The 17185-nt window shown below is 36.9% G+C and overlaps 1 protein-coding gene across 2 annotated transcripts in view; it reads right to left on the bottom strand.

Annotated features, from left to right (window-relative positions):
* Positions 1-17185, bottom strand: part of BRIP1 (BRCA1 interacting DNA helicase 1) — a 233687-nt gene that overhangs the window by 204334 nt on the left and 12168 nt on the right. For both annotated transcript variants that reach the window (XM_078156105.1, XM_020991818.2), the window contains exons 5-6: positions 13479-13609; positions 10557-10676 (exon numbers count right to left, since the gene is read on the bottom strand). In XM_078156105.1, coding sequence (XP_078012231.1) covers positions 10557-10676; positions 13479-13609 — 251 coding nt within the window. The remainder of the gene's footprint in view (positions 1-10556; positions 10677-13478; positions 13610-17185) is intronic.

The following is a 17185-nucleotide window of genomic DNA, read 5'->3' as shown; positions in this document are numbered from 1 at the left end:
GTTTCCTCATGTGTAAAAGGAGCTGGAGAAGAAAATGGCAAACCACTCCAGTATCTTTGCCATGAAAACTCCAAATGGGGGCATAAAGAATCAGACATGACTGAAACAACAGTGACTAAAGATTCTTAAGCATGGAAGTGACATGGCTAATCCTATGATTTAGGAAGATTACATTGGCAACTATTTGGAGAATGTAAAGGGAGAAGAGTGGCAACACAGAGACCAATGAGGAGACTACTGCAAATTCTGAGTGAAAGGTGATGAGGAACTGTATTAGAATGATGGCCATGTGAGTGGATAGATGGCCACAGATGGAGAGAAATGCCATTGAAAGAGAAATGACAATAAACGGCAACTGGATTTGGGAGATGATGAAGAATGAAGAGTTGGGTATAACTCTAAGGCTGTGTACCTGTGTGACTTGAAGTACTCTCAACAGAAACAGGAAGTCTAAAGAATGGCCAGAGTTAGGGGGAAAATCTTGAGACAGGAATGGAGGAGAAATAATAAACCTGACAAATTTTGAAATAGCAGGATCATAAATTTAGAGTTGGAAAAGATGTTGGAGATCCCTTAGCTCAACCCCTTCATTTTACAGGTGGGGAAACTGAGATCCTGACATGTTAAGTGATTTGTCCAGGGTCACAAAGTAGCAGTCAGAACTCAAATCCAGGTCTGCTGACTCAAAATCTAGCATTCTTTATTTGAAAAATGATTGGGTTTGAAAAGCACTGTGATTCAGTAGAGAGAAAATAAGATTCTGAGAGGATCAGTGAGCTATACCAAATCACACAGCTAGTTAGTAGCCCAGTTGTTTTTAGAACCACAGGTAACATTACACTCATTTTATACAAAAAATTTGAAACATATGTTACTATTAATAGGATGGGGGGAAAGGGGAATGTCAACGATGTATAACTAAAATGATTACCAAGCAATAGTGACACGGGACATGGCCACTAAAGGCCTCTGTACATATATTTCATAGACTATTTCATGATTCATTATGCCCTCTACTCACAGACACCCAGCCTACTACTTCATGGAATTGCTTCTTTCTAGTATTGCATCTCTCATCTGATCTAGATAAACCTCCCAACCCTAAGGCAAATGTTATTTGATATAATACCTATCTTACCTCATGTGTCTGGATTGTATATCACATGATGCAAGAATATGCCCTCGTCTAAGGGACACCGATAAATAATTTTATAATCCTTGCCGACTTATTAGCATGCTCTATAAGTCTTGGCTTAGGAACAAAATTAAAATGGTAAAAAAGGGATGACTTATTCAACACTGGCTTATGTCACTAGTAAACATATAAGCCAGTAGAGTCAACTAACTCTACTATGGCATCTACCTTTGGACCTCTTCTCCTAAGTTGGATCAAAGCTAGAAAAGCTGTAACAGCAAGACCCTGCCTGAGGTAATTGTCCTTTTTGTCAATTTGATGGCTGTTAGGTGGAACCAAAGAGTTGCCTTAATTTGCATTTCTCTAATTATTATGATTTAAGAATTTTTTCAACTGGCTATTGATACTTCCTCAGAAAACTGCCTATTCATATTGTTTGACCAATGGGGGAACAGCTCTTATTCGTATAAATTTGAATCATTTTCTTACAGCTGGTGGAACTGTGAACTGGCCCAGTTATTTTGGAAAGTAATCTGGAAAACTATTGCTTCAAAAGTTACATAACCGTTTGACCCAGCAATACTACTACTAGTATAAAGAGATAAAAGAAGAAGGAAAAGGACTCACAGGGATAAAAATATTTATAGCAACTCTTTTTGTAGTAACAAAGAACTGGAATCAAAGGGGATGCCCATCAATTGGAGACTGGCTGAACAAATTATGGTATGTTAATATAATGAAATACTATTGTGCCCTAAAACATCATAAAAAGGATGGGTCCAGAGAAATCTGAAATTAGTATGAATTGATGCAGAGTAAAGTGAGTAGAACCAGAAGAACAATTTATACAATAACCTTGTAAAAGCAAAAAAAACTCTGAAAGATTTAAGAACTCTGATCAATGCAATGACCAACCACAATTCCAATTCCAATGACCTTGTTTCAACAATGATTGCCCCCTGACAATCAATCAACCAATAAACAATGATTAAGCGCCTACTTTGTGCCAGGCAAGACACTAAGCACCACAAATGTAAAAAGAAGCAAAAGACAGTCCCTGCCCTTGAAGAGCTCACAATCTAATAGGGGGGACAACAAACAAACAAACACAAAGCAAACTAAATACAGGATAAATGGAAAGAAATTAACAGAACAAAGGCACTGGAATTAGGAGGGGCTGAGAAAGGCTTCATGTAAAAAGTGGGATTTTAGTCAGAACTTAAAGGAAGCCAGGAAAGTCAAAAGGTGGAGTTGAAGAGAGAGAGCCTTTCAGGCATGGGAGACAGCGGGAGAAAATACCCAGAGTCAAGAGATGGAAGGTCTTGTATGTGGAACAACCAGAAGGCCATTGTCACTGGTTCAAAGCACATCTGCCAGGGAGTAAGGTGTAAGAAGACTGGTAGGAGGGGGCTAGGTTATAAAGGGTTTGAATGCCAATAGACCTGGCAATCAATAAAATAACCATTTTGTATCTTATTCTAGAGGCGACAGGGGGCCACTGGAATTTGCTGACATGATTGGACCTGCACTTCAGGAAAATCACTTTAGTGGCTGAACGGCAGATGGATTGGAGTGAAGAGAGGCTTGAGGCAGGCAGACCCACTAGCAGGCTATTGAGAGTCCAGGCAGGAGGTGATGAGGGCCTGAGCCAAAGCAGTGGCAGTGTGAGAGGAAAGAAAGGGGCCTAGGAGATAGATGTTGCAAAGATGAAATCAACAGGAAAATATTGAAAGAAAAACAGGAAGGCCTCCAGTGTGCGTGGCAGAATCTCCAAGGAACATTATAAAAAACCATGGACTATAGCCACACATGATTAATGTGATTAGAACGCAGACGGGAGGTGATCTGTGTCTGTGAAGGAAGCACCAACATGATAGCATCTCAGATCTTTCAAAGCAAGTATTCTTCCATCTCCACAGTAAAGGAAAGAACTGTTTTTAGTAGATTAATTAATACTGCAACTTTTTGCCTTTCCTGCTAGTGTTAAAAATAACAGAAAATAGGACTGCTAAAAAGTCTGGATCAAAATAGTTCAGCCAGAAAAAAAGGGCACCTCCACCCCCAACAGCATGAGACAGATTTCTTCCCAAGGAAGGCAGGAAAAGGGAAGGGGCAAGGATTAAGCATTTATATAGCGCCTTCAATGTGCCAGGCACTGCACTAAGCACTTTGCAAATATTACTTCATTTGATCTTCACAACAACCTGGAAGGGAGGTGCTGTTATTATCCCCATTTTTAGAGATGAGGAAACGGGCAAACATGAAAAAAACAGTGACTTGTTCAGGGTCACACAGCTAATAAGTTCCTGAGGCTGGATTTGAACTCAGATCTTCCTGACTCCAGGCCTACCTAGCACACTGCACTACTGGCACCACCTGACTCCCCAAGGCACCATAAATAACATCCCTAGAAGACATTGTAAATGACAGTGATATCAAGGGCTGCCAAAGAAGCCACAAGCATTTAACTTTCACTTATAATGAACAATCCTATTTAGTTTAAAATTCACAAAATCAGAAAAGGTATTTCAAGTCAGTCGCCTGACTTTGGCCACAACAGTTTCACAGATGCTAAAGTATTAAATGTTTCTTGATACTTGTCTCTGAATCAATGATTAACTTATAAATGCACTAAATATATTAGCACCACTAAAGTCCTAGTCTGATGTCTCATCCTGATGAGTGGAAATAATCCTGAGTTCTCAAAGGTTATACCAGCAGTGCACAAGCAGCTCTGGTATATCTTATGACGCTGTTAAGGGTGGGCCCAGCAACAGCTGTGTGTTTGTTGTCCAAGGACTTGCCAGGCCAAATGTAGAGACTCATTACCAGAAGTTTGGCCACCTGATGGTCACTTTTTCAGCTTAAGTAAATAATGAAATATGGAGAGGTTGCAATCTGTATTGATAAAGTACCTACACCAATGAAATAAATTTACAAAGTCACATACAAGCATATCATTCAAAAATTAAATAGTAAATGTACTCAAAGGTATTAAATTCTTTATGCATCAATACTAAAAATACTAATAATAATAAAGTCAAGCCAGAACAAATTAGAGAGTCTAAATACACACTGGTTTATTGCTTATCCAATCTACAATACAAATAGGAAGGTTCCACTCATCAAGTGCAGGGGAGAGGGTCTCTACAACAGATTTTCTCCTATGACTTCAAAGATCCCTCTTCAAGCTCTGTGGTCTACATAAGACCCAACGAGGCTAGTCAGCAGCCTGGGAGGTTATCAACCTAATGCAATTGAAAATAACTGAATTAATAATTGAAGACTATTACTTTTTTAGCAAATTTTCCCTTTCTCATTCACGGGAATTGATTATCCACCAAACCAGTCAACCAGTATTTATTAAGTGCCTGAAAAATCACTCAGAAATACACACGGCCTAGTGGGCCAAAGACATTGAAATTTAAGATTTAGCATGGCAGACTTCTCACAATGTGGTTGTGGGGAATTAATTAGCAAATCCAATGATCACCTAACATTCCACTGTCAAGTATAAATGCAGATAGAGGTATGCTAAAATGGATTATGCCTATCTTGTAACATTCTAATACAGAGCTATAAAAATGCACTTAATGAAATAAAAAGTAAGGCACTTATCTGTATTATCATTACTTCCTGTTATTGCTTACAAAAATATGAAACACTCAACGAAAAACATCATTTGATTTTTTCTATGAAACATGTAGTAAGAAGGCATTTTTGAGGGAATTATGGTATATAGTCATTTCAAAACTGTTTCTGCCTCTATCCACCAGTACTATTTATATTATTTGGATTCATCTTTTCTAAATCATCAATTTTACTTATAATAGCTATGCTATAATATTCTCTCATTTTTGTATCAATTTACCATGTAACTCAACCTGATTTTCTTTTCCGGCCTTCTAGTAAACCACAATAAGAAAAAAATAGGCAATTGTAAAATGGCTCCATTCAAAGATGAGTTAGCCATTCAGAATGACTAAATCTGGCCTTCCTGCTTTAGATGTAATAACACTAAGCAAAGTAACTAAAAATAAGCTGAATAGCTCAAAGGGGGCTCCTTTTATCTTTTTAGACAGATAAAATACACAAAACATCTGAAGTCACAGATTCTCTAACTAGAGAGACATTTAAAATACACAAAATATCTGAAGTCACATCTCTCTAACTGGAGAGATATTTTTCAATGAGCTATTTTCCCATGCTATATATTTTTAATATTTATATATATTCTAAAGAACAATAACACTTTATATTTCCCTTACAAGCTCTTTAGAAAATGCTTGTCAGCAATTTCTTTAAACCTATTTTAATTGATCATTTAAGCTAATGTGTACCTTTATTCACATAATCCTTGGGCCAACTGGCAGTACAAACCACTTCTGATACTAGTAACAATATTATTATCCACCACCAAAACAACAGATTTTATGTTTCCCCATACAAATGGCTCTAATTCCAAAGAGGAAGGATGAATTCAGAAGTTATATCTGAGACTGGTTTTAAATGAAGCAATAACTTGAAATCACTTTTTGGCCTCTAGTCAGAGTAATTAATTTGTGTAAATAAGCAAGATACCATTGAAAAGTGTTAAAAATAATTTGTTTTATGAAGTGGGGGTAAAAATATGCTTAATATTGCCTTGCTAGGGCACCTGTATTAATACTAATATCATTTCTCATTCAACTGACACAGCAGGTTGAAAGACGTAATGACAATAATAAAAATAGGAGTTTAAGTGTTCCTTAAACATAGCTGATTTAAAAACCACCTAATCCAAAGCTACCTTTTGAAAAAAGGACCCTACTCCATAGTTGTGTCCTGCACCAGTTCAAAAATCAACATATCTTTTATCCAAGAACTAACATTTTTAGAGGACTTGATTCAGTATTACTAAAAAATTATTTGTGAGATCAGCTCAACTGTTTTAGTTTTTTTTTCTGGAATTCCAGAATTAATGTTTAAACCCACTCTGGCCTCCCACCCAGAACTAGACGATCTCTAAGGCCCCTTCCAATGCTTTCATTTCATCAGTGAGGAAAGAGGAAGAAGCCTTTCTCCAAGTCAGCCAAGTGAAAAAAAAGACTCTATCTGAACATCAACAGCACACTCTGCTGGCCTTGAGTCTCTATTATACCAACCAAAAGTTGAAAGCCTGAACTTTCAAATGTTTTCTCTCAGTGAAAATACCCCGCTAACAAAAATTTGATATAAAACTAAACCCAAAAGTATGATTTTTATTTTATTAAGAACATGCTTTATTTTTAAAAAATGCTCAAAACAGACAAAAGAGCATTAATAAATTGTCCAGTTAAATGACAATATTTATTTTTAAAACACTAAGAGCCTATGCTGTGAGAAAGCATCAGAATCCTGCAGTATAACTGGCAGTATAAACTACTCTCCCACCTCAAATTCCTTTACATTATCTCCCCTTCTCTCTTTCTTGACTCTAATACACCTGAGGAAAAAGAGAAAGAGGCTGAGGAGTTTGTATTTTATCTAGAGGCAACAGAGAGTGGGGCAGCTAGATGGTACAGTGGATAGAGCTTGGAATCAGGAACACTCATCCTCCTGAGTTCAGATGTGGCCTTAAATACTTCCTAGCTGTATGACCCTGGACAAATCACTTAACCTTTTTTGCCTCAGTTTCCTCATGTGTAAAAGGAGCTGGAGAAGAAAATGGCAAACCACTCCAGTATCTTTGCCATGAAAACTCCAAATGGGGGCATAAAGAATCAGACATGACTGAAACAACAGTGACTAAAGATTCTTAAGCATGGAAGTGACATGGCTAATCCTATGATTTAGGAAGATTACATTGGCAACTATTTGGAGAATGTAAAGGGAGAAGAGTGGCAACACAGAGACCAATGAGGAGACTACTGAAAATTCTGAGTGAAAGGTGATGAGGAACTGTATTAGAATGATGGTCATGTGAGTGGATAGATGGCCACAGATGGAGAGAAAGGCAGAATGAGATATATATTTTTGAACATGGTCAATGCTGGATATGTTTTTGCCTAATTATGCACATTTGCTACAGAGTTTGTTTTTCTATTTTTTCCAGTGTGTGTGGGGGTAATGGGAAAGAAAAAATAAATGCTTGTTAATTAAACTAAAATGAAAAACAATTCTACTGGAAATCAGAGTAACTTTGTAGGGAGAAAAATGTCTTTTTAGGATATACAGGACATCTATGGCCTCCAGGATCAAATATTAACTCATCCATTTTACATTTAAATGTCCTTACAACTTTCCCAGTCTTCTAAAACTTCCTTCCTCACACTCATTATTATAAATATACTAGTCTACTCACTGTTCAACACATAGGACACTGCCTCCCACCTCCTCACTTTTCCACTATGGCTTTGCCTGAGCTTAGAATATACTCCTTCCCCATCTCTACCTCTTGGAACCCCTGTTTTCCCTAAAGACTCATCTCAAAACCATTCCCCAGTTGATAAATGATCAAAGGAAATAAACCAGTGATTTTCAGAGGAAATCCCAGCTACCAATATCCATATTTTTTAAATTCTCCAAATAACTAATAATTAAAGAAATGCAAATTGAGGTGAGTCTTAGGTTCCCCTTCACACCCAGAAAATTGGGAGAGTTGACAAAAAAAAAATGCCCAATGTTTGACGGGCTGGGAACACTGATGCACTGTTGATGATGCTATAAACTGGTCCAGCCATTCTGGAAAGCAATCTGGAACAGTGTTCCAAAAGATACTAAATTGTGCATTCCCTTTGATCCAACAATACCACTGACTAGACCTACACCCCAATAAGACAGAAGAAAAGAACCTATGTGTACAAAAATATGTAGAGCAGCTCTTTTTACAGTGGCAAAGAATTGGAAACTAAAGGGATACCTATCAATTGGGGAACGGCAAAATAAATTGTGGTATAAAAATGTAATGAAATACCATTGTTTTGTAAGACAAAACTGAGGGCATAGTTTCAGAAAAAATAGGAAGGATTTGTATGAACTGAGGGAGAGTGAAGTAAGCAGAACCAGGAGAACAATTTATACAATAAAAATAATGTTGTAAAAATAGACAATTCTGAAAGATTTAAGAACTCTATCAATGCAATGATCTACCACATTTCTAAAGCAAAGGTGTCAAAAGCCCAGCCCTGAAGGCCTACCATGCTCCCCAGAGCTACCAAAACCAGATTAAAATGTAAATAAGAAATATTCCAAAAAAAAAATACAATAGAGCACAGATAATGTTAATATGTGATTTTCTAAGCCAGCATGTGGTCCCCATATGTTCATGGTTCAGTGGCCTCTGTTTCTTTTTGAGTTTGACACCACTATCTTAGAGCAGTGGTGTCGAACTTGCAGGCAATATATCAACTTATAAAACTACAAATTAATCATACCTATGTTGTACTATATTTTTATTTATTTTGGTAAAATATTCCAATTACATTTTAATCTGGGCGCACTGGGGTTTTACTGAGGGCATGCAGAGAATGTGACACCTCTGTTCTAGAGGAGATGAAGAATATTACCCATCTCCTACCTGAGAAGTGATGGACTAATATGCAAATGAACCTGGCCAATATGGGGATTTATTTTGCCTGACTATGCTTACTTGTTACAAAAGTTTTATTTTGGGGTTTTTTTGGAGGGGGATGGGTGAAGGAGATGGGAGGAAAGATGGAAAAGAGAAAGAAATTTTATCATTGAAAAAAATTTAAGCTAAAAAATAGAAAAATAATCAGCTCAAATATTACCTTCTTCATGAAGCCTTCCTTTGTCTCTCCAGCTGCTAGGGCACCCCCTCCCCAAATCTACCTTTTTTCATTTAATATATTTACTTATTTGGACCCAAGTCCTCTTCCTCATTGGGATATAAATTCCTTCAGGACAGGAACTGTTTCACTTTTTTCTTTGTTTCACCTATACTTAGCACAAAGACTGGCATATAGTAAGTGCTCAATGCTTAATAAATGCTTGTTGACTAAATGATAGGTGAGCAAAGAACTAAATGGTTCTAAAAGAGCTGTTTTAATGAAATAAATGTAAATATATGTTTTACTAAAATAGCTATATTACTATATTATTTCTACTCTAGTTTCTGATACTTATTTTTACCATACCAAGGGACCAGCTTAATAGCAGCCTGGGGTTTAGCAACCTGAAGATTTAGGCTTTGCTATTGCCAATCTTCTCATTTATGATATCTGCCACATTTATGATATCATCATTTTCCTCTTTTTAATTAAAGACATGGATAAACAGGAAGAAATGTCTTATATTTCTTTCTTACCAAGCTTACCAAAGCACTTATTCAAAAGGGCAGATATTTATAATGCCACCTCACATTCATTCAAGTATATTTTTGCAGCGATTACATTTCACTTGTAACTATTATCTACTCTAGTCTGTTTGATACCAGGGAAAACTTTCAGATTTAAAATATGGATTACCTTACCAATCTAGGTATTGGCTTTCAATTGACTAAAACCAGGCTATTTTCTTTCTTTTTTTTCTTTTAACGGAAGTATTTATGAGATAATGAATAATGGGAGTTTTTTTAGTACTATGCAGCCAAGAAAGGAGAATGAACACTACAACTTTTCAAGACACCACATTTCAAATCTATGTTCCTTTTGTCACCATTCTGTAATCCAGTGAATTTATTACATAGCTGTTTAATTAACATATACACCATTTATGTCCCTGAACAAATAGAAATTTAGTGTCATCTGACTCACTGGGTTTAGCTGAGAGATTTAATTTGTTCAATAAATCTGCAACCTTAAGAGAAATGACCACATATCCACAGCTTTAACATTATGATGAGTAATAAATCATTCAACTTAGGAAAAATAATTATTTTTTTCTTAATAGGACTGTAGAGTCATAGTCCAGGGAAGAAACACAGTAACACTTTCTTTTCTAATCATACTACGAGAAAGAGTCACTCGTTATAATAATTTTACTATTAGATATGCTTATGACTTACTATGTAATCAACACACTCCATACTTTAAAGAGGAACTCAAGTCAAAACACAATTAACAACACTGTCCATCTGGTAAGGAACTGTCTAAAGAACAGTACATTTTATTCTACATGTACTTCAAAAGTTTTCCACATCTCAAATGGAAATCACCAAAAAACTGGAAAAAGTCTGCAATTGTGAGTGAGTCAACAAGGAGATAAATAAAGGCCTTTCCTATAACAAGTACTATTATATATACTAATATACATATTACATGTATAATATATATATTATACTAACCCTATGAAAAGGACTTACTCTTTCAGAACCCATTAATGGACACTGAGCTTATAGGAAACAGTTTAAATAAGACATTTCCTTATAACTTATGGAATTTGGAAATTCCATAAAATCTCTCCTTTAACTGAACATAAACACAGGAATTATAATACATACCTTTTGTGGAGAAGACATTATCTTTTTTCCCAGTGGAGAGTTTGGCTTCACAATCCTTTCTGGTGCAATTTTCATATCTAAATTCTGTATATCCTTCGCAAAGCAATGACGCTTTCTAACCTGCAAAAACACACCAATCCAGAAGCCAAAATAAACTGAAAATGCTTAAATGGGTCAGTTTTCAGAGCTCAGTAGAGTCCTATCAATAATTTCTATTCCAGGAAAAATGATAATGAATAACAGCTATTGATCAGAAGACAGGCCACACTTTTTCCCCCCAAGTCTGGCTTGTAAAAAATCTGAGTATGAGGTGTAATCTGTGTAATTCTTCAGTGAATACATAACATTTTCTTCTCTCCTTCTGAAGAGACCTCATTTCACAGATATCCTCTATATTCAGAGATGGCCCATATTCAAATATATATGGCATCTGTGACAAGCAAAAATGTATATATTCTTGCCAAACAAAATATATTACCACATGACCATAACATTTCTTTACTGAGTAAGATACAAAATAGTGGTTCATCTTGGACTAAATAAAAGAGGTCAGTTACTGATAATGGAAAAAAAATCGCATTGTAATATGGTACCACCAATAAAATAATCCCACAAGGACAGTGTTACAGCAAGGTCCTAGTGTACATAATAGAAATCAAACAACTTTGCAAAGTAAAGTTTAAAGCACTACCCCATTTTTTTCTCCAATTTTAATGAGAAAAAAACTTTTAAGGAATAGATTTGATTTTTTTTTTTAAATTTAAATAACTGCAACTTCTTATTAGAGGGAACTGAAATTAAAGTTGAAAGGACCATCACAGATTTCTGAAAACCATGGCTAACTTTGTTGTCTGCTGCTTTAATCCCCTCTTGAATCCTGTTTCTATTATCTGTGTGTCACAGCAGCAAGCCATGCCCCTTCCTATTTTCTGCACTGTTGCAGAAGTGAAGCAAGGGAGAAAAGGGAAGATGATGCTACAATGACACCCTTCCAGTACGTTACTAAGCAGTAAAGGAGAAAGTAGGGTCAATGTAGGTAGACGAGAAGTCAACATTTTATGATATGCCCAACCCCCATCCACATTTTCTCACAAATACAAAAAATAGTTCTTCATTTTCATTATTAATTCTATGCCTTGTACAAATTACATGTTAGAAATAAATTGGAAAAAGTAAAGAAGGTCTCATGACAACGATGAGCTATTTTGTTCAACTAACTTACATTTCACAAATTATTACTTCTTGAAAGTAAAATTTACATACAATAAAACTACATAAATTTGGACTCCAATAAATTAGAACATATGATAATTAGTGGATGGATTAGACCAGTTTACCTTTTCAGTGTTTTTTTTTTCTAAGAGTTTTGTTAAGCAAATTTATAGCATTAACAAAAACTCTAGGGAAGAATTTTTTTTAAACTAAAGAAAACAAACTGCTCACTTTCTGTAATAGCAATGACTTGGAAACAAGTAGATACTCATTGATTTAGGGCATAGCTAAACAAATTATGGTACATCAATGTAATGAAATGTTAATGTGATAGGTGATATGTGATTGTGATTAATACAGACACATGGAAAGATACACACGAACTGATGCAGAGTGAACAGAGCCAAACAACACACACAATGACTACACAATGTAAACAGAAAAAACCACAAAAAAATTAATGTTGCAAAAGATGTATTAAAAAAATTAGTATAGTTTAAAAGAAAAGATTCCAGGGGACACACCCCTTTATAGCAGTGGGAAGGTTCAGACATATTGCACACTGCATGTGTTTTCAGACTTTTTTAACACATCGATGACTTACGCTGATTTTTCTCTTTTTCTTTCTTTCTGCCTTAAAAAAAATACTATTTATAATGTGATGTGGCTCTCTGAAAAGGTGAGGGTGAACAACACTGGGGGAAATTATGGTAAGATATCATTAAGACTTAATTTTTTTTTATTTTGAATTGCTTTAGAAAGTCTCCTGTTTTTTATATATCAACAAATGACAAGCGGAGAGAATTATATATTAGAATGTGAACTCTCTGAGGGTAGAACTTTATTTTATCCCCAATATTAGCAAAAAGCCTTGTACATGGTAGGTGCTGTATGTTTCCTGATTTATATTAAATTTATTATAAATCATCTGAAGGCTTTATCCCTTAAAAAGGCAATTCCCTGAGAAACTCTATCAAGTAACACATAGCCCTACTCTATGTAAGGATCTATGTAATACAAGTGTGCTTCCTTTAAATATCTGGAAAATTCAGACCTTTCCCTGGCCCTCCTCAAAAATGGTCCAAGTTACTTTACTAAGGTTTTACCATAGGGAGTACCAAATGGTGGAAATAAAACTAATAAAATACACATACAAGCTATAATGTAAGCATTTATTTTTGCATCTGTTTCTTCTTAGAAAGGCTAAATACTTCTATCACACACCAATATTTAACTCAGCAATAATGCTAATCACAATATATTCCAATGTTCACAACAATAGCCAAGAAAATAATTCCATTTCTAGCTAAAAAAAAAAGTCAACAACAGATGAAGTTCAGGGCATATATCACCAATAGATGTATTTAAAAAACTGGTGTATAAGGCCCATTCTTCCGTTGGAATTCTTTTCCTTGATGGAACACTGGACTGCCATTATTAGTGAGCAGGCTCCGCAGACATAAAATGCATAAATTCCTCATGCACAACTATTCACGGTGCAATTTATCTTAGTGACATGTTATTATGAATAATCTGACACAACAATGGACTCTTTTGTAACAGTAAAAATGAAGCTAAAAGAAATAGTCTAATTTATGGCTGTGATATGACCCAACTAATCTCTCTGACTTCCACTGAAATGTTGATTGATTCTTGACAACCATGTTCAGCTATATCTGGATTATTTCACTGCCAATAAGCTTTGCTCACCTGCTGCTTGGTTTCTAAGGGACGAATCCTTTTCTTGTCTACTTGAAAATCATCCTTTCCATCGCTAAGCAAAGATGCCTGTTTCTTGGCAGATAATTTCGCAGCAAGTGTGATTTCTGGAGTAGAGTCTTCTGTAATGGGACATACAAACAATTAATTGACAAAAGCCTTTCTCAAATATAATTCAACTATATTACTGCACATTAAACCTTGGTTCCAACTCCATTGTTAAAAAAGATGCCTGTTCCTGGAAGATAACTGCACAGCCATTGTATTTTTTGGACTGCAATTTTCTATAATGGGACATTTAAACAAATAACTGCCCAAAGTCATTCACAAATACTGGCTGCTGGAATTTTCAAAATAAAATTTGCATCAAGATGCAACATACGATAGAATTTTTTTTTCTTTTTAGGCAATTGGAGTTAAGTGACTTGCCCAGGGTCACACACCTAGTAAGTGTCAAGTGTTTGGTCTGAGGCCAAATTTGAACTCAGGTCCTCCTGACTTCAGGGCCGGTGCTCTATCCACTGCACCACCCAGCTGCCCCTACAATAGAATATTTTTAAGATATTTTAGATGGAAAGATAAAATGTTTAAAGTCATTTATTTGATAATAAATTCAACAAGGATATTGAAGACACTGAGACATCCTTCAACACAAAGGCTGAACTAAGATATTTATAACCACTCTGGCTAACAGTTCTAACAGTCAAAGTGCTTTTTTAAAAAAATATTTAAAATATTTTATAATTTAGTTGAGTAACTTTAAACTACAACGGCAGAATGGTTTTATCTAATCGCTGTGGAGGAGAGGAGAAGGAATATGGTAGTGAGAATATATGTTGATATTTCAATGAGACCTATGAGTTCTTATTTGCAATTATAGCAAAAAGCAATACTTCCAGGAAAGATGGGCCAAAACAGACCGAGTAACTCATGACCCTGAGATGAGGAAGTGACTTGATCCCTGTGACTAGGGGACAAGGCAAAGGTATCCTTACCTATTGTTTCTCAACTTTAGTTGTCACCTGAGCTCAGCCAGGAAGACCCACAGAAATCATAGAATCTGGAGACAGAAGGGCCTCTAAGTCATCTAGCCCATATAATACTCAACCAGAAATCCACTCTATCACATCCCTGCCAAGTAAGGGGAAATCATTCTTCTGAAGCAGACCATTCTACTTTAAATAGCTCTGATTATTAAAAAGTTCAAATATCAAGCCAAAATCTAGAAACTCAAGCTCAGGATATAAGTGCAAGTTACTCATGGGGAAGTACAGAAACCTAGACTTAGGGAGGGCCTGGCCTATCTACCCGAATAGGTACTGCACCTCATGAAGAAAGTGGAAATGGAGGTTTGTATAACAAGGGCTAAACTAGCAAAAAGATTTTGCTCATATAATCTGCTTTAAAGAACAGAGAGACAGGCAAAGTAGAAAGGATGCCGCTTCTAAAGAGGCCAGAGCATACAGATCTCTAAGACAAGGTAAGGGAGTCACCAAGATTGGAAACCTGAAAGAAGTAGCTCTAGGGCTCAGATAGGAAAGAGTTATTTAATAGGCACATAGGGGAGAAGAATATGTTTTTAAAAAGCTTGGCTCATGGATTAAGGTTAAAGTGACCTAAAATGAAAGGGCGAGGGGGAACAGTAGGAAGGAAGTCTCTGCTACGGCCCTTGCTTGAAAACCTGGGAAGCAGATTCAGAGAGATGGGAAGGAGCATCTGACCAACTAATTCCATAGCAATGGATCAAGAACTGAGTTACTATCACAGCCCACAGTGAGCAAGAGCTTTAGGCAGGAGGGACAAATGCCCTACATCTGATAGATAACCAGGATTAAACTATAAGGACCTTTCTATACTGCACTGTTGAGCTTTTTCATCTGTCAATCCCCACACCCACTCCTACCTTGGATGTTCTCCCATAATGCTTCATAGCAAATTCCTTTCAAATACTTCAAAGAGAGTAATTGCTGCTATCAGAAACAGAAAAAGAGGTGGAGCAAAGGCCTCTGACCTTGTCCCTCAAAAGTGACCTAGGCTTTGGAGACCTCGGTAAGCAAGCAAAAGTGATTTTCATCTTTTGTTTTTCATGGGGTGATGTCTTGACTTGCATGTGAATTAGATTTAAGTGGGGCAAGGTTGCACAAAATCATCAGCCTCACTCTCTTTCAGTCATCGAAGACCAGTGGCAGCACCAAAGTCAGAACCACTGGCAATGGCCCGGGATGCAGTGGATGACCTTGGTGTCTCCCATGCCTGACCAAGCTCCACGCGCCTGCTTCAGCCACCTTCATGACTACTGAAACAAATCGTTCTCATCCCCCCATTCCACCTAACTTACCGATGGGTTTGAGGCCTGGCAGTTACCCTCTACCTGGTTTAGCCCATCTGCTGAGACAGTTTTACTTGGGCTGTGGCCACTGCACATGCTACAGCTTCTTGGAGCCACAGGTGAGAGTTAGGTGAAGGTGGACCCCAAAGATGGAGGATTCCTCACAGCACTGAAAAGGGCTCAGCAAGCCCTCACACCAGGGGTGCTGGTCCTCCCTACAGCAAGCAAAAGCAGCAACAGAACGAAGCCTGAATTGAGCATCAGGTAGTCAAGACCTGGTCTTGCCAGAAGAAATAAATAAGAGAGGGCTGAAACAAGTGGCCTGTTGTACAGTGCGGCACCACAACCACCAACATATCATATAAGAATTGTCACTGGAAGTTTCTCAGGGAACTCTTTTAAGTTTCTACTTGGAATCTTGGAGCGAAAGAGCTAAAAGTCATCAAAAGGCTGCTTGGTACAGTAGGAAAAGCTCTGACTCTAGAGTCAGGAACCTGTGTTCAAATCCTACCTCTCACACCTACTACCCCTGTGGCCTTGGGCAAGTCCTTGTATCTCCATGCCTCAGTTTCTTCATCTATAAAATGAGGGGCTGTATGAACTGGCCCCTGCGGTCCCTTCCAGCATTAGCTATATGATTCTACAGTACAAGTTCCTATCTGACACATGACCCTCTTCTTCACTACCAACAAAGGTTTATTCCAGACTCTATTTCAAAACCTCAGTTGACAGGAAATCCAGTACACCTCACAGGGCAGTGCATTCTATCTTTAAACAACTCAAATTATTAAGAAATTTCTTCTTACATTAAGTCAAAATCTGCCTTTATTTACTTTCAGTCTTTTGATCCTAGATTTGACTTTTGAAACCACACAAAGTAAGTCCTAATTTCTCTTCCACATGATAACCTTTCAAATACTGTAACTCGGCTAGCATGTTCCCTGCTGAATCTACTCTGTAGGCTAAGCAATTCAAGGTATTTCAACTAGTTCTTATGAGACACAATTTAGAGGTTCCATGCCTTCTTGGTCACCTTCTAGTGAAGGCCTTCCAAGTTGCCAGCTTTTAAAATGTGAGACCCAGAAGCAAAAACAATACTTCCCATGTGTACGGTATAAGGCTTAGATAAAAGGATTTATTCTGTAAAACTTGGACTCAGTAAAAAGACCACACTCAAGGACCTAGAAGGCCACATGTGGCCTCAAGGCCACAGGTTCCCCACTCCTGGGGGTAGTGGGGAAAAAAGCAGAGTACAATGGGTCTATTACCTCCTTGTCCTGGATACTATACATCTAACTAACACAGCCTAACATTGCACTACCTTTTTTTGATAGCCGTATTCCATTATTTGTCTTGCATTAAGCTTGCG

The sequence above is a fragment of the Phascolarctos cinereus genome, unplaced genomic scaffold (assembly GCF_003287225.1).
Source record: "Phascolarctos cinereus isolate Bilbo 61053 unplaced genomic scaffold, phaCin_HiC Scaffold_5;HRSCAF=322, whole genome shotgun sequence".
NCBI lineage: Eukaryota > Metazoa > Chordata > Mammalia > Diprotodontia > Phascolarctidae > Phascolarctos > Phascolarctos cinereus.
Note: the sequence above shows the minus strand (reverse complement) of the source record. Positions and strands in the feature narration are given on the sequence as shown.